The sequence below is a fragment of the Pan troglodytes genome, chromosome Y (assembly GCF_028858775.2).
Source record: "Pan troglodytes isolate AG18354 chromosome Y, NHGRI_mPanTro3-v2.0_pri, whole genome shotgun sequence".
Taxonomy (NCBI): Eukaryota; Metazoa; Chordata; class Mammalia; order Primates; family Hominidae; genus Pan; species Pan troglodytes.
Window position 1 is genome coordinate 33,985,376 of NC_072422.2, and position 27,024 is coordinate 34,012,399.

Consider the following 27,024-nt stretch of genomic DNA (forward strand, 5'->3'; position numbering starts at 1 on the left):
GACAGAACGAGACCCTGTCTCAATAAATGCGTAAATACTTTTAAAAAGGAAAGTAATTCAGCACAAACATTTGCATATTCCCAAGATGATGCTCACAGCTTGCAGTGCCTGCCTGGGTCCTATTCCTATCTGCCTGGGTCTATCTGCCTGGGTCCTATTCCTATCTGCCTGGGGTCTGTCTGCCTGGGTCCTGTTCCTATCTGCCTGGGGTCTGTCTTCCTGGGTCCTATGCCTATCTGCCTGGGGTCTATCTGACTGGGTCCTATTCCTATCTGCCTGGGGTCTATCTGCCTGGGGTCTGTCTGCCTGGGTCCTATTCCTGTCTGCCTGGGGTCTGTCTTCCTGGGTCCTATTCCTATCTGCCTGGGTCCTATTCCTATCTGCCTGGGGTCTATCTGCCTGGGTCCTATTCCTATCTTCCTGGGATCTGTCTTCCTGGGTCCTATTCCTATCTGCCTGGGTCCTATTCCTATCTGCCTGGGTCTATCTGCCTGGGTCCTATTCCTATCTGCCTGGGGTCTGTCTGCCTGGGTCCTATTCCTGTCTGCCTGGGGTCTGTCTTCCTGGGTCCTATTCCTATCTGCCTGGGTCCTATTCCTATCTGCCTGGGGTCTATCTGCCTGGGTCCTATCCTATCTTCCTGGGATCTGTCTTCCTGGGTCCTATTCCTATCTGCCTGGGGTCTATCTGCCTGGGTCCTATTCCTATCTGCCTGGGGTCTATCTGCCTGGGGTCTGTCTGCCTGGGTCCCATTCCTGTCTGCCTGGGGTCTGTCTTCCTGGGTCCTATTCCTATCTGCCTGGGTCCTATTCCTATCTGCCTGGGGTCTATCTGCCTGGGTCCTATTCCTATCTGCCTGGGGTCTATCTGCCTGGGTCCTATTCCTATCTGCCTGGGGTCTGTCTGCCTGGGTCCTATTCCTATCTGCCTGGGTCCTATTCCTGTCTGCCTGGGGTCTGTCTGCCTGGGTCCTATTCCTATCTGCCTGGGGTCTATCTGCCTGGGTCCTATTCCTATCTGCCTGGGTCCTATTCCTATCTGCCTGGGTCTATCTGCCTGGGTCCTATTCCTATCTGCCTGGGGTCTATCTGCCTGGGTCCTATTCCTATCTGCCTGGGTCCTATTCCTATCTGCCTGGGTCTATCTGCCTGGGTCCTATTCCTATCTGCCTGGGGTCTATCTGCCTGGGTCCTATTCCTATCTGCCTGGGTCCTATTCCTATCTGCCTGGGTCTATCTGCCTGGGTCCTATTCCTATCTGCCTGGGTCCTATTCCTATCTTCCTGGGGTCTGTCTTCCTGGGTCCTATTCCTATCTGCCTGGGTCCTATTCCTATCTGCCTGGGGTCTATCTGCCTGGGTCCTATTCCTATCTGCCTGGGGTCTGTCTTCCTGGGTCCTATTCCTATCTGCCTGGGTCCTATTCCTATCTGCCTGGGGTCTGTCTGCCTGGGTCCTATTCCTATCTGCCTGGGGTCTATCTGCCTGGGTCCTGTTCCTATCTGCCTGGGGTCTGTCTGCCTGGGTGCTATTCCTATCTGCCTGGGTCCTATTCCTGTCTGCCTGGGGTCTGTCTGCCTGGGTCCTATTCCTATCTGCCTGGGGTCTATCTGCCTGGGTCCTATTCCTATCTGCCTGGGTCCTATTCCTATCTGCCTGGGTCTATCTGCCTGGGTCCTATTCCTATCTGCCTGGGGTCTATCTGCCTGGGTCCTATTCCTATCTGCCTGGGTCCTATTCCTATCTGCCTGGGTCTATCTGCCTGGGTCCTATTCCTATCTGCCTGGGTCTATCTGCCTGGGTCCTATTCCTATCTGCCTGGGTCTATCTGCCTGGGTCCTATTCCTATCTGCCTGGGGTCTATCTGCCTGGGTCCTATTCCTATCTGCCTGGGTCTATCTGCCTGGGTCCTGTTCCTATCTGCCTGGGTCTATCTGCCTGGGTCCTGTTCCTATCTGCCTGGGGTCTGTCTGCCTGGGGTCTGTCTGCCTGGCTCCTATTCCTGTCTGCCTGGGTCTATCTGCCTGGGTCCTATTCCTATCTTCCTGGGGTCTGTCTTCCTGGGTGCTATTCCTATCTGCCTGGGTCCTATTCCTATCTGCCTGGGGTCTGTCTGCCTGGGTCCTATTCCTATCTGCCTTGGGTCTGTCTGCCTGGGTCCTATTCCTATCTGCCTGGGGTCTATCTGCCTGGGTCCTATTCCTATCTGCCTGGGTTCTATCTGCCTGGGTCCTATTCCTATCTGCCTGGGGTCTGTCTGCCTGGGTCCTATTCCTATCTGCCTGGGGTCTATCTGCCTGGGTCCTATTCCTATCTGCCTGGGGTCTGTCTGCCTGGGTCCTATTCCTATCTGCCTGGGGTCTGTCTTCCTGGGTCCTATTCCTATCTGCCTGGGTCTTACTCCTGTCTGCCTGGGTCCCATTCCTATCTGCCTGGGGTCTGTCTTCCTGGGTCCTATTCCTATCTGCCTGGGTCTTACTCCTGTCTGCCTGGGTCCCATTCCTATCTGTCTGGGTGCTATTGCTGTCTGCCTGGGTCCTATTCCTATCTGCCTGGGGTCTATCTGCCTGGGTCCTATTCCTATCTGCCTGGGGTCTGTCTTCCTGGGTCCTATTCCTATCTGCCTGGGGTCTGTCTGCCTGGGTCCTATTCCTATCTGCCTGGGTCCTATTCCTGTCTGCCTGGGTCTGTCTTCCTAGGTCCTATTCCTATCTGCCTGGGGTCTATCTGCCTGGATCCTATTCCTTTCTGCCTGGGGTCTGTCTTCCTGGGTCCTATTCCTATCTGCCTGGATCCTATTCCTATCTGCCTGGGGTCTGTCTGCCTGGGTCCTATTCCTATCTGCCTGGGGTCTGTCTTCCTGGGTCCTATTCCTATCTGCCTGGGGTCTGTCTGCCTGGGTCCTATTCCTATCTGCCTGGGTCTATCTGCCTGGGTCCTATTCCTATCTGCCTGGGTCTATCTGCCTGGGTCCTATTCCTATCTGCCTGGGTCTATCTGCCTGGGTCCTATTCCTATCTGCCTGGGGTCTATCTGCCTGGGTCCTATTCCTATCTGCCTGGGTCTATCTGCCTGGGTCCTGTTCCTATCTGCCTGGGTCTATCTGCCTGGGTCCTGTTCCTATCTGCCTGGGGTCTGTCTGCCTGGGGTCTGTCTGCCTGGGTCCTATTCCTGTCTGCCTGGGTCTATCTGCCTGGGTCCTATTTCTATCTTCCTGGGGTCTGTCTTCCTGGGTCCTATTCCTATCTGCCTGGGTCCTATTCCTATCTGCCTGGGGTCTGTCTGCCTGGGTCCTATTCCTATCTGCCTTGGGTCTGTCTGCCTGGGTCCTATTCCTATCTGCCTGGGGTCTATCTGCCTGGGTCCTATTCCTATCTGCCTGGGGTCTATCTGCCTGGGTCCTATTCCTATCTGCCTGGGGTCTATCTGCCTGGGGTCTGTCTGCCTGGGTCCTATTCCTATCTGCCTGGGTCTATCTGCCTGGGTCCTATTCCTATCTGCCTGGGGTCTGTCTGCCTGGGTCCTATTCCTATCTGCCTGGGGTCTGTCTGCCTGGGTCCTATTCCTATCTGCCTGGGGTCTGTCTTCCTGGGTCCTATTCCTATCTGCCTGGGTCTTACTCCTGTCTGCCTCGGTCCCATTCCTATCTGCCTGGGGTCTGTCTTCCTGGGTCCTATTCCTATCTGCCTGGGTCTTACTCCTGTCTGCCTGGGTCCCATTCCTATCTGTCTGGGTGCTATTGCTGTCTGCCTGGGTCCTATTCCTATCTGCCTGGGGTCTATCTGCCTGGGTCCTATTCCTATCTGCCTGGGTCCTATTCCTATCTGCCTGGGGTCTGTCTTCCTGGGTCCTATTCCTATCTGCCTGGGGTCTATCTGCCTGGGTCCTGTTCCTATCTGCCTGGGGTCTGTCTGCCTGGGTCCTGTTCCTATCTGCCTGGGTCTTACTCCTGTCTGCCTGGGTCCCATTCCTATCTGTCTGGGTGCTATTGCTGTCTGCCTGGGTCCTATTCCCATCTGCCTGGGGTCTATCTGCCTGGGTCCTATTCCTATCTGCCTGGGTCCTATTCCTATCTGCCTGGGGTCTGTCTTCCTGGGTCCTATTCCTATCTGCCTGGGTCTATCTGCCTGGGTCCTGTTCCTATCTGCCTGGGTCTATCTGCCTGGGTCCTGTTCCTATCTGCCTGGGGTCTGTCTGCCTGGGGTCTGTCTGCCTGGGTCCTATTCCTGTCTGCCTGGGTCTATCTGCCTTGGTCCTATTTCTATCTTCCTGGGGTCTGTCTTCCTGGGTCCTATTCCTATCTGCCTGGGTCCTATTCCTATCTGCCTGGGGTCTGTCTGCCTGGGTCCTATTCCTATCTGCCTTGGGTCTGTCTGCCTGGGTCCTATTCCTATCTGCCTGGGGTCTATCTGCCTGGGTCCTATTCCTATCTGCCTGGGGTCTATCTGCCTGGGTCCTATTCCTATCTGCCTGGGGTCTATCTGCCTGGGGTCTGTCTGCCTGGGTCCTATTCCTATCTGCTTGGGTCCTATTCCTATCTTCCTGGGGTCTGTCTTCCTGGGTCCTATTCCTATCTGCCTGGGTCCTATTCCTATCTGCCTGGGGTCTATCTGCCTGGGTCCTATTCCTATCTGCCTGGGGTCTGTCTGCCTGGGTCCTATTCCTATCTGCCTGGGGTCTGTCTGCCTGGGTCCTATTCCTATCTGCCTGGGGTCTGTCTTCCTGGGTCCTATTCCTATCTGCCTGGGTCTTACTCCTGTCTGCCTCGGTCCCATTCCTATCTGCCTGGGGTCTGTCTTCCTGGGTCCTATTCCTATCTGCCTGGGTCTTACTTCTGTCTGCCTGGGTCCCATTCCTATCTGTCTGGGTGCTATTGCTGTCTGCCTGGGTCCTATTCCTATCTGCCTGGGGTCTATCTGCCTGGGTCCTATTCCTATCTGCCTGGGGTCTGTCTTCCTGGGTCCTATTCCTATCTGCCTGGGTCTATCTGCCTGGGTCCTGTTCCTATCTGCCTGGGTCTATCTGCCTGGGTCCTGTTCCTATCTGCCTGGGGTCTGTCTGCCTGGGGTCTGTCTGCCTGGGTCCTATTCCTGTCTGCCTGGGTCTATCTGCCTGGGTCCTATTTCTATCTTCCTGGGGTCTGTCTTCCTGGGTCCTATTCCTATCTGCCTGGGTCCTATTCCTATCTGCCTGGGGTCTGTCTGCCTGGGTCCTATTCCTATCTGCCTTGGGTCTGTCTGCCTGGGTCCTATTCCTATCTGCCTGGGGTCTATCTGCCTGGGTCCTATTCCTATCTGCCTGGGGTCTATCTGCCTGGGTCCTATTCCTATCTGCCTGGGGTCTATCTGCCTGGGGTCTGTCTGCCTGGGTCCTATTCCTGTCTGCCTGGGTCTATCTGCCTGGGTCCTATTCCTATCTGCTTGGGTCCTATTCCTATCTTCCTGGGGTCTGTCTTCCTGGGTCCTATTCCTATCTGCCTGGGTCCTATTCCTATCTGCCTGGGGTCTATCTGCCTGGGTCCTATTCCTATCTGCCTGGGGTCTGTCTCCCTGGGTCCTATTCCTATCTGCCTGGGGTCTGTCTGCCTGGGTCCTATTCCTATCTGCCTGGGGTCTGTCTTCCTGGGTCCTATTCCTATCTGCCTGGGTCTTACTCCTGTCTGCCTCGGTCCCATTCCTATCTGCCTGGGGTCTGTCTTCCTGGGTCCTATTCCTATCTGCCTGGGTCTTACTCCTGTCTGCCTGGGTCCCATTCCTATCTGTCTGGGTGCTATTGCTGTCTGCCTGGGTCCTATTCCTATCTGCCTGGGGTCTATCTGCCTGGGTCCTGTTCCTATCTGCCTGGGTCCTATTCCTATCTGCCTGGGGTCTATCTGCCTGGGTCCTATTCCTATCTGCCTGGGGTCTGTCTGCCTGGGTCCTATTCCTATCTGCCTGGGGTCTGTCTGCCTGGGTCCTATTCCTATCTGCCTGGGGTCTGTCTTCCTGGGTCCTATTCCTATCTGCCTGGGTCTTACTCCTGTCTGCCTCGGTCCCATTCCTATCTGCCTGGGGTCTGTCTTCCTGGGTCCTATTCCTATCTGCCTGGGTCTTACTCCTGTCTGCCTGGGTCCCATTCCTATCTGTCTGGGTGCTATTGCTGTCTGCCTGGGTCCTATTCCTATCTGCCTGGGGTCTATCTGCCTGGGTCCTGTTCCTATCTGCCTGGGTCTTACTCCTGTCTGCCTGGGTCCCATTCCTATCTGTCTGGGTGCTATTGCTGTCTGTCTGGGTCCTGTTCCTATCTGCCTGGGGTCTGTCTGCCTGGGTCCTATTCCTATCTGCCTGGGTCTATCTGCCTGGGTCCTGTTCCTATCTGCCTGGGTCTATCTGCCTGGGTCCTGTTCCTATCTGCCTGGGGTCTGTCTGCCTGGGGTCTGTCTGCCTGGGTCCTATTCCTGTCTGCCTGGGTCTATCTGCCTGGGTCCTATTTCTATCTTCCTGGGGTCTGTCTTCCTGGGTCCTATTCCTATCTGCCTGGGTCCTATTCCTATCTGCCTGGGGTCTGTCTGCCTGGGTCCTATTCCTATCTGCCTTGGGTCTGTCTGCCTGGGTCCTATTCCTATCTGCCTGGGGTCTATCTGCCTGGGTCCTATTCCTATCTGCCTGGGGTCTATCTGCCTGGGTCCTATTCCTATCTGCCTGGGGTCTATCTGCCTGGGTCCTATTCCTATCTGCCTGGGGTCTATCTGCCTGGGGTCTGTCTGCCTGGGTCCTATTCCTGTCTGCCTGGGTCTATCTGCCTGGGTCCTATTCCTATCTGCTTGGGTCCTATTCCTATCTTCCTGGGGTCTGTCTTCCTGGGTCCTGTCTTCCTGGGTCCTATTCCTATCTGCCTGGGTCCTATTCCTATCTGCCTGGGGTCTATCTGCCTGGGTCCTATTCCTATCTGCCTGGGGTCTGTCTGCCTGGGTCCTATTCCTATCTGCCTGGGGTCTGTCTTCCTGGGTCCTATTCCTATCTGCCTGGGTCTTACTCCTGTCTGCCTCGGTCCCATTCCTATCTGCCTGGGGTCTGTCTTCCTGGGTCCTATTCCTATCTGCCTGGGTCTTACTCCTGTCTGCCTGGGTCCCATTCCTATCTGTCTGGGTGCTATTGCTGTCTGCCTGGGTCCTATTCCTATCTGCCTGGGGTCTATCTGCCTGGGTCCTGTTCCTATCTGCCTGGGTCTTACTCCTGTCTTCCTGGGTCCCATTCCTATCTGTCTGGGTGCTATTGCTGTCTGTCTGGGTCCTGTTCCTATCTGCCTGGGGTCTGTCTGCCTGGGTCCTATTCCTATCTGCCTGGGTCTATCTGCCTGGGTCCTGTTCCTATCTGCCTGGGTCTATCTGCCTGGGTCCTGTTCCTATCTGCCTGGGGTCTGTCTGCCTGGGGTCTGTCTGCCTGGGTCCTATTCCTGTCTGCCTGGGTCTATCTGCCTGGGTCCTATTTCTATCTTCCTGGGGTCTGTCTTCCTGGGTCCTATTCCTATCTGCCTGGGTCCTATTCCTATCTGCCTGGGGTCTGTCTGCCTGGGTCCTATTCCTATCTGCCTTGGGTCTGTCTGCCTGGGTCCTATTCCTATCTGCCTGGGGTCTATCTGCCTGGGTCCTATTCCTATCTGCCTGGGGTCTATCTGCCTGGGTCCTATTCCTATCTGCCTGGGGTCTATCTGCCTGGGTCCTATTCCTATCTGCCTGGGGTCTATCTGCCTGGGGTCTGTCTGCCTGGGTCCTATTGCTGTCTGCCTGGGTCTATCTGCCTGGGTCCTATTCCTGTCTGCTTGGGTCCTATTCCTATCTGCCTGGGGTCTGTCTTCCTGGGTCCTATTCCTATCTGCCTGGGTCCTATTCCTATCTGCCTGGGGTCTGTCTGCCTGGGTCCTATTTCTATCTGCCTGGGTCTATCTGCCTGGGTCCTGTTCCTATCTGCCTGGGTCTATCTGCCTGGGTCCTGTTCCTATCTGCCTGGGGTCTGTCTGCCTGGGGTCTGTCTGCCTGGGTCCTATTCCTGTCTGCCTGGGTCTATCTGCCTGGGTCCTATTTCTATCTTCCTGGGGTCTGTCTTCCTGGGTCCTATTCCTATCTGCCTGGGTCCTATTCCTATCTGCCTGGGGTCTGTCTGCCTGGGTCCTATTCCTATCTGCCTGGGGTCTATCTGCCTGGGTCCTATTCCTATCTGCCTGGGGTCTATCTGCCTGGGTCCTATTCCTATCTGCCTGGGGTCTATCTGCCTGGGGTCTGTCTGCCTGGGTCCTATTCCTGTCTGCCTGGGTCTATCTGCCTGGGTCCTATTCCTATCTGCCTGGGGTCTGTCTGCCTGGGTCCTATTCCCATCTGCCTGGGTCCTATTCCTATCTGCCTGGGTCCTATTCCTATCTGCCTGGGTCCTATTCCTATCTGCCTGGGTCCTATTCCTATCTGCCTGGGTCCTGTTCCTATCTGCCTGGGGTCTGTCTGCCTGGGTCCTATTCCTATCTGCCTGGGGTCTGTCTGCCTGGGTCCTATTCCTATCTGCCTGGGTCCTGTTCCTATCTGCCTGGGGTCTGTCTGCCTGGGTCCTATTCCTATCTGCCTGGGGTCTGTCTGCCTGGGTCCTATTCCTATCTGCCTGGGTCCTGTTCCTATCTGCCTGGGGTCTATCTGCCTGGGGTCTATGCATTTCCTTTTTGTCTGGGGACACATTTTTGCTTCATGCTGATATTTTTCACTTCACCTTTCTCCGCTTTTCTTCTTTTCTCTTTTTCCCTGTCCTTCCCTCCCCTCCCTCTGGGGCGGAAGCTGGCATGCGGCAGAGCGCCAGCAGAGGACGTGGCCCAAGCTCCCATACGTCGTCCCTTTACCTCTTCCGCTGATTTTTTTCTGGGTGTGCCCGGAGAGCCCAGCTCTGGACACTCAAAGGTGCATCATTTCAATGTATGTTCCAAAGTTACGTAGCATCCAAGGCATGTGAGACATGCTTAAAAACATACTGGTCATGCAAGTGAGGAGGTGCCATGATGGGTACTTTCGTGGCGATCGCGGAAGCCAGATCTAGAGATGCCCGGCGTGGCTTGGGGTTCAGGAAAACTTCCTGAAGGAGGTGACACATTTGCGTTTACGATCCCCAAGTGAGGCACACAAGCATCTCTCGGCGAGAACCCCACAGTCCATCCCAGAAAAGGAAAGTCAAGAGAATGGGCTACGTATGGGAGGAAGGGAAGTATTTATGGTCTCCGATGAGAAAACAAATGTGCGTGTGCGCCCCAGCTCTGTGCTTCGGGATTGCCACATGCAGGAACCGTGTGAAAATACAAGCCGTCAATACAAGCAAGTGCTAGCCCTCTTTTATTATTCTACTGCAGAAAAAGAAGTCCTTGCTTCTGAGTCATTTTGTGTATTAGTTACACATGCCGTGTAACAAAATAACACAGACTCAGCAGCGTGTCCTAACAGCCTGGTAATATTTTACCCAGAATGACGTGTTTTAGAAAGTTATGTCCCGTCAAAGTAATCGAGATACCATTTCCTTTTCTTCTTCTTTTTCTAGTATTATTATATTTTAAGTTCTGGATACATGTACAGAATGCGCAGGTTTGTTACATAGGTATACACGTGCCATGGTGGTTTCCTGCACCCATCGACCCGTCATCTACATTAGGTATTTGTCCTAATGCTCTCCCTCCCCTTGCCCCCCACCCCCCGACAGGCCCTGGTGTGTGACCTTCCCCTCCCTGTGTCCATGTGTTCTCATTGTTCAACTCCCACTGATGAGTGAGAACACGTGGTGTTTGGTTTTCTGTTGCCGTGTTAGTTTGCTGAGAATGATGGTTTCCAGCTTCATCCCTGTCCCTGCAAAGCACATGAACTCATCCTTTTTGATGGCTGCATAGTATTCCATGGTGTCTATGTGCCACATTTTCTTTATCCAGTCTATCATTGATGGGCATTTGGGTTGGTTCCAAGTCTTTGCTATTGTTAATAGTGCCGCAATAAACGTACGTGTGCATGTGTCTTTATAGTAGAATGATTTATAAACCTTTGGTATATACCCAGTAACGGGATTGCTGGGTCAAATGGTATTTCTGGTTCTAGATCCCTGAGGAATCGCCACACTGACTTCCACAATGGTTGAACTAGTTAACACTCCCACCAACAGTGTAAAAGTGTTCCTATTTCTCCACATCCTCTCCATTTCCTTTTCTTCTCCTTATACAGTAAGGAATATGAAACTAACACACACACTTTCTCTCATTTGATTCCCTTTCTTTTTCTGTCTGCTCTCTTTGTCTTTCTCTCTCTCTCCCTCTCTTTTTCTCTCTCTCTCTCTTTCTCTTCTTTTCTCTCTCTCTCTCTGTCTCTCAGTGTTTGTCACGCTCTCTCTCTTTGCCTCTTTCTGTCTCTTTTTTTTTTTTTTTCAGACAGAGTCTTGCTCTGTCACCCAGGCTGGAGTGCACTGGCGTGACCTCGGCTTACTGCAACCTCCACCTCCCAGGTTCATGCAATTCTCCTGCCTTAGCCTCTCAAGTAGCTGGGATTACAGGCGTGTGCTACCACAGTCGCCTAACTTTTGTATTTTTAGTAGAGATGGAGTTTGACCACGTTGGCCAGGCTGGTCTCAAACTCCTGACCTCTGCCCACCTTCCAAAGTGCAGAGATTACAGGTGTGCACCACCACACCTGGCTAATTTTTGTATTTTTAGTAGAGTCGAGGTTTCAACATGTTAGCCAAGCTGGTCTCAAAGTCCTGACCTCATGTGATCTGCCCGCCTTCGCCTCCTAAAGTGCCGGGATTACAGGCATGAGCCATCGTGCCCGGCCTCTTTCTTTGTATCTCTCTGTCTGCCTTTCTCTCTTTGTCCCTTTTACTGTCTCCCGTCCCTCTCTCTCTTTCTGTTTCCCTCTCTCACTGTGTCTCTTTGTCTTTATCTCTGTTTTTTCTCTCTCCCCCCTTTTCCTCCCCCTCCTTTTTTCTCTTTCTCTCTTAGCCTTTCTTTCTCTCTCTCCCTCTCTCTGCTTCTATCTTTCTGTCTCTCTTTCTCTTTCTTACTCTCCCTCTCTTTCTTACTCTCCCTCTCTGTCTCTCTCTCTCTGATGGTGAGTGGAGAGTCATTTCATTTTGGAATGATGTTGAGCATTCCAGTAATAGTTTTGGAGAGTAAGGCTCATAGAGCTTATTAAGCAAGGTGTGTCTGTCATAAAATTGATTGCTGGCATTTTACACATCAGCGCAGACATGGGGGGCACAGGCAGACCCCTCCCCCCACCACACACACACTGCTTATCCTCTGAAAGCTATGTGGCCTTCATAAAAATATTAACAGTTCTTTTACAGTAATGATTTTCCCCTACAAGGCTCCCCAGTGAGGAGGCTGTAAATGACACTGACCACCAGCAGCCCTGCAGATCAAGGCTGTTCTCTTCTCGGCCACCCCAGAACCAGCCTCTGCTCGCTCACTCCCTGAGGACTCCTGTCTCTGACCTCTGCACACATACTGTGATTTGCCCTTCCACCTCACACCATTCCCCATCCTCACCTTTCAGAAGTCACTGGCAGCGTCCCCCAATACCTTCCACCTGTCTCCAGAAATTACCTTCCCATCTCAATGTAAGGGAACTTGCTTCTTCGCTCAGAGATCTGCTGTCTCTGCTGCAAGTAATAGCTAGTTTTCAAGCATTTTGTTCTGTCTGACTTTAGGTTGTTGCATTGTTCTCCCAACCTCCTTGAACCCATGGACCTGGAGGCAGAATTATATACCTGTGAATTTGCTTTTCTTTCTAGTTCCTCTCCCTCCAAAACCTCAGTCCTTCTGAAACAAAAAACAAAAAACAAAACAAAAAAAACAGCTTTAACACAATCAAACACATCACTTTTAGCGATGGAGACCCACTGGGAATTTAGAGAGGAAATAAAGAGTGAAGTTGATATGCTGAATACAATAGACATAAGTCTACCTCTCTACCTATGTGATGCTATAAAGCTGTCCCTGAGTTATTCACTCTCTAAAAATGTCATCTTTGGCTGGACACAGCTGCTCACGCCTGTAATGCAACACTTTGGGAGGCTGACGTGGGAGGCTCACTTGAGCTTAGGAGTTCAAGACCAGCCTTGGGGACATAGTGAGACCCTGTCTCCAAAAACATAAATGTAATAAAAAATAAAATGCTTTCTTTTATTATTCTTCTGCAGAAGAAGGAAGTCCTTGCTTCTGAGTCATTTTGTGTATTAGTTACATATACTGTGTAACAAAATAACACAGACTCAGCAGCGTGGAAGAGCTCATACTTACTATCTGTAGCAAGGGATCCATAAATGGCATCCTTTTTTATTATTATATAAAATTCTATATTCTCCTGCGGAAGAAGGAAGTCCTTGCTTCTGAGCCATTTTGTGTATTAGTTACATATGCCATGTAACAAAATAACACAGATTCAGCAATGTGGAAGGGCTCGTACTTCTTACTATCTGTAGCAGGGGATGCATAAATTGCTTCCTGTTTGATTATTATATAAAATTCTATATTCTATATTCCTCTACTGCAGAAGAAGGAAGTCCTTGCTTCTGAGTCATTTTGTGTATCAGTTACATACGCTGTGTAACAAAATAACCCACAGACTCAGCAGCATGGAAGGGCTCATACTTACTATCCCACAGCTGCTGCGGGTCAGGAATCTGGGCAGGTGTAACTGCATTCTCTCTTCTGGGTCTCACTAGGCTACAACCAAAGTGTCATCTGGCCTGAGGTCCTCTCTGGAGCTCAGGATCTTCGAAATTCACATGGTTATACGCAGAATCCAATTCCTGGAAGCTGCAGATCTGGGGATCTGAGTATCTTGCTGGCTTTTGGCCAGGGGCTGCTGTCAGCTCCTAGAGAGGCCATGCCCAGGTTCTGGCCCCAAGGCGCTCTCACAAAACATCAGCTCACATCAAGGTCAGGAGGAGAATGACAGGTCCCACACAGACTCAAGGGAAGGGGACTATACAAGGATGGGACTCATTGATCTCCCTAGAGTATGAGCTCCTCATTGTACCCTACTGACATGTCCAATTCAGTGTTACTTCCTGGACAGGTGTGGTGGCTCACGCCTGTAATCCCAGCACTTTGGGAGGCTGAGGTGGGCAGATCACCTGAGGTCAAGAGTTTGAGACCAGCCTGGCCAACATGGTGAAACATTGTCTCTACTAAAAAAAAAAAAAAAACCAAAAAACAAAAAACAAAAATTAGCTGGGGCTGGTGGCATGTGCCTGTAATCCCAGCTACCCGGGAGGCTGAGGCAGGAGAATCACTGGAACCCAGGAAGCAGAGGCTGCAGTGAGCTGAGATCATGCCACAGCACTCCAGCCTGGTCAACAGAGCGAGACTCCATCTCAAAAAGAGCAGAAAAAAAAAAAGTGTTACTTCCTAGATGAAATTGACTTTGACCTGTTTAGAAATTTTCTTAATCTCTGAAATACGTTGGGCGATAACCAGGTATTTTTTGTTGTTGTCCTTTTCCAGTGGAATTTTTATACTGTGACTTGGCTTCCATGACGTCCATCCGGCAGTTTGTGCAGAAGTTCAAGATGAAGAAGATTCTTCTCCATGTCCTGATCAACAATGGTGAGTCCTGGTGAAATTGCAGCAAGCCAGGGGTTAATTTGAACGCAAACAGGAACTCTAGCTTTCATGTGGGAGAAGTGTCTCAGCAAAACAGGATATCCATGGGAATTATTGAACATACCTGCTATTTCTAGTCACTGCTTCATTTCACGGGTAGCTTTGGAAGAGCATCATTCTTGTTAGCATGTTACTTTGAAATAATGGTAAACGCGATAACATGTTGTATGGAGATGACACGTTGACTTGTCCACTTGGACTAAAGTGTATGAGGCACATGCTAAGGGTTGGTGTTTTCCCAAATGTTATCTTACAAAACCATCACCACATTCCCCTGAGAGTCATTATTTGGGCACTAGAAGCTCATTACCATTTATCTCTTGATTTTGCCCCCTGTTCAACATTCTCACCCAGATAGGTGGAGTCAATATCTCCCCTTCCCCACCTTCAATCTGCCCATCTGCCAATCTTCAACACAAACCACCCCTGATCTTGAGCCCTTCTTTGAGCCACGCTGAGCTCTTAAAGTCATTGCATCACTTACTGTTGACCTTGAGCCATTCTTTGGGCCATGCTGAGCACTTAAGGTCATTGCAACGCTTACTGTTGACCTTGAGCCCTTCTTTGGGCCACGCTGAGTGCTTAAGTTCATTGCAACACTTAATGTTTCTCCTCGTAACACTGATGCCCATTACTCTCATCCCCTGCTGCAGTCCATTTTATTTTTTATAAAAGTTAACCTGAACCCTCCACACTGAGGAGGTGCAGTTATTGACATCTCCAAACTAAGTAAATACATAGAACTAAAGGTCTCAGAAATACACCAACAAACATGTGTGCTAGTAGAATTTAACACATCACTTTCACAGATGGAGACCAAATGCAAATTCAGAGAGGAAATAAATAGTGGCATTAATACAGTGGATAGAACAGACGTACGTCAAACAGTGAGCCCATAAAGACAGCACATTCCTTTCAAATACATGAAATATTTATCAAGTTATTGACACTTCAGATTGCAGACAAAAAAATCAGCAAAAGGGTCTTGTGATTACCCAATGTAATTATTCCATTACCCACCTAGACCCTTAAAGATTCTTAATTCTGCAAAACCCCTTGTGCTATCTAACGTACCATTTTTATAAATTCTGGAGATTAGGATATGGACATGTCTGTAAGGAGGAAGAAAGCATTACTCTTTGTACTAAAGTTGTAATACCTGTCTGTTTCCAGCTGCCAAGATGTGGTAGCTTCTCTCTAATTTTTTTTTTCTTTTTGTCTTGATGTGTTTCGTGTTTTTCTATAACATTAATGGGATTGGAGGATAGGAAAGTGGATGAGATACCCACGGTTCCCCCTCAACCCACTTGTTTAATTGGAAATTATTATGCTAGAGTTTAAAGGAGAAGCATGGGATATAAAACTATACATAGAGTGTGATGCCAATTTATGCATAAAAATTTGTACAGATATAGCTATGATGTGTGAGTGCGTATGTATTTGTATATGTATTTGATGTATGATGTATATGTATTTATGCATAAAAATACGTGCAGACATAGCTATGATGTGTGAGTGCCACTCAAGTAGCTACAGACAACACCATTTCCATGTACTTAGCCTGGTAAGAAACATCGTATTATCAATGCTAGTGGCTCCTGTTGGAAGGTCCAGAATGATTTTAACTTTCTGTGTCTTCTTTGGAGATGAATAACATTTTTCAGATTTGCCATCCTGGTGGGATCTGAAGTTTCTATGCAGGCATAAATGATTTCCCAGTCAGCAGCCATTTGGAATCTTCTGTCTCAGCACTGGGTGTGGACTTCCTTTCCTGAAGACCCATCAGTATTAGAAGTGATTAGAATTATAGCATTATAAGTCGCCAAATGTGGAGACCACTTAGAGGCACTGTGGAGATCCTATACCACCCGACGTCTCATTTCCTCATTCTGTGTAACACCCTTACTCATTAGTAATGGGAGCACTTTATCACAGAGCAGTTGGAGGTGGAAATACATACATGACATGGTGCCCTTGCATAGAGACAAACAAAACAGAGCTGTCTATCCTCTTAGGACTTTTGTGCGACTAGTTCCATCCATTTGGTATGGGCTTGCATCCACCAGTAAGCAGAAAAAATTAGGAATCTCAGGCCGGGCACGGTGGCTCACCCCTGTAATCCCAACACTTTGGGAGGCTGAGGTGGGTGGATCACCTGAGGTCAGGGGTTCAAGACCAGCCTGACCAATATGGTGAAACCCTGTCTCTACTAAAAATACAAATATTAGCCAGGCGTGGTGGCGGGCATCTGTAGTCCCAGCTACTCGGGAGGCTGAGGCAGGAGAATCGCTTGAACCTGAGAGGTGGAGGCTGCAGTGAGCCGAGACCACACCATTGCACTCCAGCCTGGGCAACAGAGCAAGACTGTTTCCAAAAAAAAAAAATTAGGAATGTCAGATATGATGTGTTTCTCCAGCAGAATCTTACTGTGTTCTGCGGGGAGCAGAATTTTACTGAGCAATGTGTATATGAACCACATCTGTGACAGTGGATACAGGCTAACACCAGTTGACACAGGCTAACCAGCGTATACTCCATCACTCAACCACCACGTTTACCTTTTGAAATGGCTGTTGCATTCCTAGGATTCTCCTCTGTTCCTTTTCTCAACAGATTTTAAACAAGGCACACAGGGCTCTCAGAAACAAACAAAAATATTCTGGAAACCGGGACAGGGTTGAATTTGAATCAAAAGGGTCTTGTTGTTGGATTGTCTCTGTACCCTATCTCTTCTGTAGAAAATCTCATGCACGTATTGGGTTTACTTCTTCCTAGACTTATCTAGACCTTTCTTCCATGCTAAGACCTTTTACCTTCGCTCAATGCCTCAGAGGCACCTCAAGCCAGTAAGTCCAGTGTGAAATTCCTGAGTCTATGGCTGACACCGGTTCTAGAGGAGAGTATTTCCTTCCCCAGTTTTTAGAAGACTGTCAGCGTTTCTTCACCCATGGCCTCCAACCCGGCCTTAAAGCCAGCAATGATAGTGGCTCACGCCTGTAACCTCAGCACTTTGGGAGGCCGAGGCAGGTGGATTACGTGAGGTCAGGAGTTCGAGACCAACGTGGACAACATCGTGAAACCCTGTCTCTACTAAAAATACAAAATTAGCTGGGCATGGTGGCGCATGCCTGTAATCCCAGCTACTCGGGAGGCCGAGGCAGGAGAATTGCTTGAACCCGGGAGGCAGAGGTTGCAGTAAGCTGAGATCACACCACTGCACTCCAGTCTGGGCAACAAGAGCAAAACTCCATCTCAAAACAACAAAAACAACAACAAAGCCAGCAATGAGACACCTTTGAATCTCTCTTTCTTGTTCTCTCTCTCTCCCTCTCTTCCCTTCTCTCTCTTTCTCTCTCTCATCTTGCCTTCTCTTTTTTTTATCTCCTTCACTTACTTTTGTTCTTCTGCCTGCCTTGTAGAAGAACCATTGTGATTATTTGGGGCCCACCAGGATCATCTCAGATAATCACCTCATCTCAAGATCTTCCACTGATTCACATCTACAAAGGCCCTTTTGCCGTGAAAGTCACATTTTCATGTGTTCCAGAGATGAGGACATGGACATTTTTTCATGTTTTGAGTTATTACTCTTCCAAATTGGGAATAGGTTGTGGGCATCTCTGGGGTCGTTATTGTGTCGACCACATGAGAATTAGTCTGTGGACATCTTTAGAGCCATTATTCAGTCTTCCACATGAGGATTAGGATGTGGACATCTTTGGGGCCATTATTCTGTCTACCACATGGGATTAGGATGTGGACATCTTTGGGGCCATTATTCTGTTTCCCACATGAGGATTAGAATGTGAACATCTTTGGGGCTATTATTCTATCTACCACATGGGAATTAGCATATGGACATCTTTGGGGCCATTGTTCGGCTTCCACATGGGGATTAGGATGTGGACATCTTCAGGGCCATTATTCTGTGTACCACATGGGGATTAGGATGTGGGCATCTTCTGGGCCATTATTTTGTCTTCCACATGAGGATTGGGATGTGGACATCTTCGGGGCCATTATTTTGTCTTCCACATGAGGATTGGGATGTGGACATCTTCGGGGCCATTATTTTGTCTTCCACATGAGGATTGGGATGTGGACATCTTTGGGTCATTATTCTGTCTTCCACATGAGGATTAGGATGTGGACATTTTTGGGGCCATTATTCTGTCTACCACATGAGGATTAGGATGTGAACATCTTTGGGGCCATTATTCTGTCTTCCACCTGAGGATTAGGATGTGGACATCTTTGGGGCCATTATTGTGTCTCCCACATGGGGATTACAGTGTGGGCATTTTTGGGGTCATGATTTTGTCTCCCACATGAATAATGTGGACCTGGACATCTTGAGTTGTGCATTATTTAACCTGCCATACCTACCTACTCTGCCCTTCACATACTTCGCTTGCAGGAAAAATAAAATAATAAGCAAGATTCTTGACCTCATAGAAATCATACTTTAGCAACGGAAACAAACATTGGACCAATAATCATTCTGTGAAATGTTCTGCCTTAGAAAACACACCTCTTGCAATGTGACAACACAGTCTTGTAAAGTACAGAGAAGATTGCACCCCAAGTCACACGCCTCCCTGGAATTCCCCAGCCTGTGCTGCTCAGAACACCATTTCCAGGAGGTGATAATGAGAATCCATTTGTTACAAGATGATGGCTTGAAATAACACTTTGCGCTTTCTTCCTTTTATCTTTTTGTTCTACATTTTTCAAGAGGTTTCTCAGGCTGTGGCTTTCCTGGACTCCCTGTAGGTTTTTGTGGCTGACTAAGGTTCATCTTGTCCCTGGGGTCACTGTTGAGAAGAGCTCAGTTGCAGAGGATCTGGATTTTTTTTTTTTTTTTCCTCTGTGGGTACAGACAGAAGCTTCTAGAAAAGAGCTGGAGACTTCACTTTTGGAGGCTGTGTTGAATACCCATTGCCCACTCTTCACAAGAAGACAGAAATGCAGAGAGGCAGTCTCTTGTTGACAAATCCTCTTGGTTCTCTTGGAAATGCAACAGAACCATGGAGCTTCGTGAACCCCATGGGCTTGGAAAGGGGCCTCCCGAGGTACCCAGGGTGGATGGAAAGCTGCAGGGATAAGTGCTCCTCAAGCCAGAAGTAGCCCAGATGGCACAGTCTATGCTGAGAATGGATTCATCACCAGCCTGTGTGCTGGAGGCTTGGGCCAGATGAACCTTGATTTAGAGAGGAAGTAAAGCATTTTTTGCCTTGGTTTGTGCATCAGAATTCATCTTCATGGTGTGCAAATGACGAGGCTGGATTCTATACAGTCAGCACTGAGAATGGATTCAGCACAAGCCCGTGTGCTGGAGGCCTGGGTCTGATGTACCTGGATTTAGGGAAGAAGCAAAGTATTTTTCTCATTTATTGCATGCCTTAGTTTGTGCATCAGAATTCATCTTCGTGGTGTGCAAATGAGAAGGCTGGATTCTACACAGTCAGCACTGAGAATGGATTCATCACCAGCTCTTGTGCTGGAGGCTTGAGCCAGATGTACGTTGATTTAGAGAAGAAGTAAAGGATTTTTCTCATTTGTTGCATGCCTTGGTTTATGCATCAGAATTCATCTTCATTGTGTGCAAATGAGAAGGCTGGATTCTATACAGTCAACGCTGAGAATGGGTTCATCACCAGCCGGTGTGCTGAAGCTTGGGCCAGATGTACCTTGACTTAGAGAAGAAATCAAGGATTTTTCTCGTTGGTTTGTGCATCAGAATTCTTCGTTGTGTGCAAATGAGATTGCTGGATTGCATGTTTGGGATATTGCTGGTGTCAACTTATGTAAATAGAGTTTCTATTTACAGGCAGCCTCAGGGAAGGACTCCAGTGGTGGTACTTTTAGTGTCTAAGAGGCTAGTAGGGGGTCTGCAGACCCCTAAACCAGGGCTGTCCAACCCCCAGGTCATAGTACCAGTCCATGGCCTGTTAGGACACCGGCCGCACAGCAGAAGGTGAGTGGCAAGTGAACAAGCAAAGCTTCATCTGTATTTACAGCCACTCCCCATTGTTCACATGACTGCCTGAGCTCTGCCTCCTGTCAGATCAGCAGCAGCATTAGATTCTCATAGGAGCACAAACCCTACTGTGAACTGTGCATGTGAGGGACTTAGGTTGTGCACTCCTTATGAAAAGCTAAAGCCTGATGATCTGTGCATGCGAGGGATCTAGGTTGTGCGCTCCTTATGGAATCTAATTCCTGATGATCTGTCACTGTCTCCCATCACCCCCAGATGGGACTGTCTAGTCACAGGAAAACAAGCTCAGGGCTCCCACTGATTCTATATGATGGTGACTTGTAGAATTATTTCATTATATAGTACAATGTAATAATAATACAAATAAATTGTACAATAAATGTCATGCCCCGGAATCATCCCAAAACCATCCCCACATTCCACCTCCACCTTCTGTCTTCAGAAAATTGTCTTTCACAAAAGTGGTCCCTGGTGCCAAAAAGGTTGGGGACTGCTGCCCTAAACTATTTCCCCAGAACCTTCTCTCCAAAACTCCTGCTAGTCAACCACGTGCCTCAAGTCTCATGGAAAACAGCCCCAGCTGAGCTCAGCCAGGGTGACTTCCAAGGCAAGAAGGAGCTACAGTTCGTGCTTTTCTTTTTTTATTCTTAGAGCAATCAAGGTTTTGCAAACATTAAATACTTCAGACATAGAATATCTTTTTCATTTGCTAGTGGGTTGAAAATAGAACCCGACTGCCTCTGTCTGGCTGCTGTGGGAAGCTCAGAGGCAACGTGATGATTTATCAAGCACAAGAATAAATCAATAATAGACCTCCTGCAGAGCCAGTATTTATGGTTTATTCACTTCAAAATTGTATTTATCTAGCTTCCCATCCCCATGTCTGAAAATTGATAGATTTTTAATAACTGCAGAGGATTTATAGATTTATCCTTGTCAGCCATCTTCCCATAACTCTAATGGACGAATTTCTTTCTGAGATAAAGAATTACGAAGCATTATTTTTCCTACCACCAAAGAAATACGTCCACGATACAGGGTGACCCTGAAAAATAACAATGATTCTTCCCTGGCCAGAGACCTAAAGACTCTGTTTTTTGGTACAGTTCTTCATTCACCCATTCATTCATTCATTCATTCAAATTCATTCATTCACTTGAATGAATTCAAATGAGTGAATTTGAATGAATGAAAGAATTCAAATGAATGAATGAATTCAGAGGAATGAATGAATGCAAATGAATTCAAAGGAATGAACAAATGAATTCAAATGAATGAATTCTAATGAATGAATGAATTCTAATGAATGAACAAATGAATTCAAAGGAACGAATGAATTCAAAGGACTAAATGAATTGAAAGGAATGTATGAATTGAAAGGAATGAATTCAAAGGAATGAATGAATGAATTCAAATGAGTGAATCTGAATGAATTTAAGGGAATGAATAAATTCAAATGAATGAATTCAAATGAACAAATGAAGTCAAAGGAACAAATGAATTCAAAGGAACGAATAAATTCAGGGGAATGAATGAATGAATTCAAAGGAATGAGTGAATTTGAAGGAATGAATGAATTCAAAGGAATGAGTGAATTCAAAGGAATGAGTGAATTCAAAGGAATGAGTGAATTCAAAGGAATGAGTGAACTCCAAGGAATGAGTGAACTCCAAGGAATGAGTGAACTCCAAGGAATGAGTGAATTCAAAGGAATGAACGAATTCAAAGGAATGAATGAATTCAAATGAGTGAATTTAAATGAATAAATTCAAGTGAATGAATGAATTCAAAGGAACAAGTGAATTCAAATGAAGGAATGAATTCAAATGATGCAAATGAATGAATGGAATCAAATGAATGAATGAATTCTAATGGGTTCATTCAAATGAGCAAATGGGCACAGGGCACCTACAAGACCCATGAGAGTTAAGGAAGATTCATTCGGGGAAGCCCAGGTGTGCAGTTCTGCATCAACAGAAGACTGAGGTGCAATGGAGCCAGTCCTCACTGAGGACCCACTTTTTGGTGGACGGACACCTGAGCAGCCATCTCCTGTCTTTGTGGGCGCCTGGCATTTTCTATGTGACTCGGGCTCCACAGTCATCTGGTCTCCCTCCCGGGAAGACGGAAAGTGTTGCATCACGGCTCATGCATTCGTCAGCGGATCCTTGAGTCTGCACAGGTGTAGACCATTTATTCTGCGTGCCTTCTGTTTGCTTCTCTTCCAGAGCTTCTCTTCTGTGGATAGAGTAGCTTTCTGTTCTGTAGTGGTTTCCTCTGCCTCTCCCGATGGCGCCTTCTCTGAACAGGAGGCATTTGGATGTTCTTTTAGTGTTGGTGTTGGCAGCAGCATGGGATGTGATCTGTTGTGACTCTGCGGCAGGCTGTTCCCTGCTAGAGAAGGCTAGATGTTCAGGGCGTCCGTCCCATAGCCTCCCTGGACTGGCTCCATCCTTCCCACCGCCCTCCCGAGATTCTAGGAAGTGGGTTGAGAAGCAGTGGTTTTTCAGTTACTCAAATGCTTTTCTCCTCTATCTCTCTCTCTGTAACTCTCTGTCTCTCTCTCCTTCTTCTCCCCGTCTCTCTTTCCACCTCTTCACTGTCTCAGTTTTCTTCTCCCTTTTGCTTTTTCTCTGTCTCTCTCTCTCCTCAATCCACCCCTGTACCCCCTTCTACTATTTTGCTCTCGACCTCCCTTCTCGCTCCCTCTCTCCCCCTCCCTCTCCCCTTCTCCCTTCTCTCTCTCCCTTTCTCCCTCTCTCTCTCCCTTCTTCTCTCTCCTTTCTTCTCTCTCTCTCCCCCTCCCTCCCTTTCTCCCCTCTTCTCTCTCTCCCACTCTCCCTCTCTCTCCCTCCCTCTCTCCCTCCCTCTCTCCCTCCCTCCCTCTCTCCCTCTTTCTCCCCTCTTCTCTCTCTTTTTCTCCCATTCTCTCTCTCCCTCTCTCCCTCCTTTTCCCTTCTCTCCCTCCCCTCTTTCTTCTCTCTTTCCCTTTGTTTTCCTTTCGCACACCCTCCCTCTTCTCCTTCTATCTCCTTTGTCTTCCTCTCTCTCCCCCTTCTCTGTCTTTCCTCCTTCCCCCTCTTTCCTCCTTCCCCCATCTCTCCTCCTCTCTCCATCTCTCCTCCTCTCTCCTTTGCCTTCCTTCTCCCCCCCTTTCTCTCTCTCTCTGTCTCTCTCTCTCTCTCTCTGTCTCTCCCCCTATTTCCTCCCTCTCCTTCTCTCTCCCTCTCTCGTTTGCCCTCCCTCTCTCTCCCTGCCCCCTCTCCATCTCTCTTTCTCTCTTTCCCCCTATTTCCTCCCTCTCCTTCTCTCTCCCTCTCGTTTGCCCTCCCTCTCTCTCCCTGCCCCCTCTCCATCTCTCTTTCTCTCTTTCCCCCTATTTCCTCCCTCTCCTTCTCTCTCCCTCTCTCGTTTGCCCTCCCTCTCTCTCTCTGTTCCCTCTCCATCTCTCTTTCTCTCTTTCCCCCTATTTCCTCCCTCTCCTTCTCTCTCCCTCTCTCGTTTGCCCTCCCTCTCTCTCCCTGCCCCCTCTCCATCTCTCTTTCTCTCTTTCCCCCTATTTCCTCCCTCTCCTTCTCTCTCCCTCTCTCGTTTGCCCTCCCTCTCTCTCCCTGTTCCCTCTCCATCTCTCTTTCTCTCTTTCCCCCATTTCCTCCCTCTCCTTCTCTCTCCCTCTCTCATTTGCCCTCCCTCTCTCTCCCTGCCCCCTCTCCATCTCTCTTTCTCTCTTTCCCCCTATTTCCTCCCTCTCCTTCTCTCTCCCTCTCTCGTTTGCCCTCCCTCTCTCTCCCTGTTCCCTCTCCATCTCTCTTTCTCTCTTTCCCCCATTTCCTCCCTCTCCTTCTCTCTCCCTCTCTTGTTTGCCCTCCCTCTCTCTCCCTGTTCCCTCTCCATCTCTCTTTCTCTCTTTCCCCCATTTCCTCCCTCTCCTTCTCTCTCCCTCTCTTGTTTGCCCTCCCTCTCTCTCCCTGTTCCCTCTCCATCTCTCTTTCTCTCTTTCCCCCTATTTCCTCCCTCTCCTCCTCTCTCCCTCTCGTTTGCCCTCCCTCTCTCTCCCTGTTCCCTCTCCATCTCTCTTTCTCTCTTTCCCCCATTTCCTCCCTCTCCTTCTCTCTCCCTCTCTCGTTTGCCCTCCCTCTCTCTCCCTGCCCCCTCTCCATCTCTCTTTCTCTCTTTCCCCCTATTTCCTCCCTCTCCTTCTCTCTCCCTCTCTCATTTGCCCTCCCTCTCTCTCCCTGCCCCCTCTCCATCTCTCTTTCTCTCTTTCCCCCTATTTCCTCCCTCTCCTTCTCTCTCCCTCTCTCGTTTGCCCTCCCTCTCTCTCCCTGCCCCCTCTCCATCTCTCTTTCTCTCTTTCCCCCTATTTCCTCCCTCTCCTTCTCTCTCCCTCTCTCGTTTGCCCTCCCTCTCTCCCTGCCCCCTCTCCATCTCTCTTTCTCTCTTTCCCCCTATTTCCTCCCTCTCCTTCTCTCTCCCTCTCTTGTTTGCCCTCCCTCTCTCTCCCTGTTCCCTCTCCATCTCTCTTTCTCTCTTTCCCCCTATTTCCTCCCTCTCCTTCTCTCTCCCTCTCTCATTTGCCCTCCCTCTCTCTCCCTGCCCCCTCTCCATCTCTCTTTCTCTCTTTCCCCCTATTTCCTCCCTCTCCTCCTCTCTCCCTCTCGTTTGCCCTCCCTCTCTCTCCCTGTTCCCTCTCCATCTCTCTTTCTCTGTCTCTCTTTCTCCCTATTTCCTCCCTCTCCTTCTCTCTTCCTTTCTTCTTTGCCCTCCCTCTCTCTCTCTGATTGCCCTTTCATCCCCACCACTCTCCTTTCTCTGGAGTTCTCCGCTTGGAGAGCGGAGAACTCTCCCTTCTCCTCCTCTGTTCAGGATACACCTCACCTGTGTTCGCTGCTTGAGGCACAATATGTGATTGCGACCCTGAGCGTTCACTCCCCAGTAAAATGCCATTAGGTGCACAGACCAATGAACGATAATTGTATTGCGTATTTTCCACCTTTGAATTGGCAGATCAATGGACGATAATTTTACTGTTTATTTTCCACCTTTCAATTGGCAGATCAATGGATGATAGTTTTATTGTGTATTTTCCACCTTTCGATTGGCAGATCAATGAACGATAGTTCTATTGTGTATTCTCCACCTCTGAATTGGCGAAGAGACAGATTCCGTGAATGCTCCTAACGTGGACAGCACCCGATACACTGACGTGGCCACAGGATTTTCTTATTCCTTAGAAAATTCGCAATGAAACATCAGTATATTTGCTGATGATTAAAACTTGTGCACCAGAATCTCAGAGGTCACCACAGAAGAATGTATCCATGTAGCCCAAAACCACTGGTTTCCCAAAAATTATTGAAATTTTAAGAAACAGGCCGGGCGTGATGGCTCATGCCTGTAATCCCAGCACTTTGGGAGGCCGACGTGGATGGATCACGAGGTCAAGAGTTCGAGACCATCCTGGCCAACATGGTGAAATCCTGTCTCTACTAAAAATACAAAAATTAGCTGGGCATAGTAGCATGCACCTATAATCCCAACTACTCAGGAGGTTGAGGCAGGAGAATCGCTTCAACCCAGGAGGCGGAGGCGGCAGTGGGCCGAGATTGTGCCACTGCACTCCAGCCTAGCGACAGAGTGAGAGTCCATCTCAAAAATAAAATTAAACTAAAATTTAAAAAAAGAGGCAAATCATTATTTTATTTTATTTATTTATTTCCTTTTTTGAGACAGAGCCTTGCTCTGTCGCCCAGGCTGGAGTGCAGTGGCACAACCTCTTCTCACTGCAATCTCCGCCTCCCAGAAAAAAACAGGCAAATTAAATCTATGGTAATGGAAATTGGAATTGTAGTTACCTTAGAAGAATGTGATAATTAATTTTGGATCAAAAAAGGGCTTAGGCATGCAGATGTGGGAGGCGGTTACCTGAGAGGGGAGAGTGCTCACTTTGGATGATTCCATTGAGATTTCCCTCATGATCTCTGCACCTTTTTTTTTTTGTTTTGAAACATAGTCTCGCTGTTGTCGGCCGGGGCTGGAGTGCAGTGCACGATATCAGCTCACTGCAACCTCTGCCTCCTGAGTTCCAGAAATTCTCCTGCCTCAGCCTCCCAAGCAGCTGAAATTACAGGTGCCCGCCACCACACTCAGCTAATTTTTTTTTTTTTTTGTATTTTTAGTAGAGACGGGGTTTCACCAAGTTGGCCAGGCTGGTCTCAAACTCCTGACCTCAGGTCATCCGCCTGCCTCGGCCTCCCAGAGTGCTGGGATTACAGATGTGAGTCACCGTGCCCAGCCCTGTGCACCTTTTTTATACGTTCCTTTGATTTAAAAGAAAATAATAACTTGACAAAAATAAATAAATAGAATTTTACTGATGCCGAAAAAAACATGATTATGGAAAATTTAAAACACCTACAAAAGCCTACAGGCATTTGAATTTGCCATCGATTGTCTAACTAGTACTCAATTCTGCATTTCGGACTTCCGTCAATCCCTCCTCTGGGGTACCATCATCTCTTCCTAGGCCATGATAATGGCCTCCTAACAGGCATCTCAGGCACCTATCCAATCTCTCTGCCTGGCACCAATCTGGTCTTTCAACGCTCTGCTTACATAAGAAGAGGAAAATTAATACCTAAAGCCATTGGCAAAGAACTCAACAACAAAACAATTTCTCCTTCAGAATATGTCAGGCTTTCGTTCTGTAAATACCAGCGTTTCAGGTGGGTTTGCTGCCTAGAAACGTCTCCGTGACACTGTGGTTTAAAATACGGGTGCGTGGCCGGGCGCGGTGGCTCACACCTGGGATCCCAGCACTTTGGGAGGCTGAGGCGGGCAGATCACTTGGGGTCAGGAGTTCGAGACCAGACTGGTCAACATGACAAAACCCCATCTCTACTAAAAATACAAAAAAAAAAAAAAAAAAAAAAAGTTTAGCCGGGTGTTGTGGTGCACACCTGTAATCCCAGCTACTTGGGAGGCTGAGGCAGGAGAATCACTTGAACCTGGGAGGCAGAGGTTGCAGTGAGCCGAGATCAACCCACTGCAATCCAGCCTGGGCAACAGAGTGAGACTCCATCTCAAAAACAATGAAATAAAAAATAAAATACGGACACACTGCACTCCAGCTTGGTTGACAGAGCGAGACTCTGTCTCCAAAAAAATAATAATATTAGTAGGGCTGGGTGCAGTGGCTCACACCTGTAGTCCTAGCACTTTGGGAGGCCAAGGTGGGAGGATCAGTTGAGATTAGGAGTTCAAGAGCAGCCTGGCCAACATGGTGAAACCCCGTCTCTACTAAAAATACAAAAAATAGCTGGGCATCGGGGCAGGTGCCTGTAATCCCATGTACTCGGGAGGCTGAGGCAGG

General features: G+C 48.7%; 1 protein-coding gene across 6 annotated transcripts in view; it reads left to right on the forward strand.

Annotated features, from left to right (window-relative positions):
- Positions 1 to 27,024, forward strand: part of DHRSX (dehydrogenase/reductase X-linked) — a 347,670-nt gene that overhangs the window by 223,626 nt on the left and 97,020 nt on the right. For all 6 annotated transcript variants that reach the window (XM_063805050.1, XM_054677222.2, XM_063805051.1 and 3 more), the window contains one exon: positions 13,493 to 13,594. In XM_063805050.1, the coding sequence (XP_063661120.1) occupies positions 13,493 to 13,594 (102 nt within the window). The remainder of the gene's footprint in view (positions 1 to 13,492; positions 13,595 to 27,024) is intronic.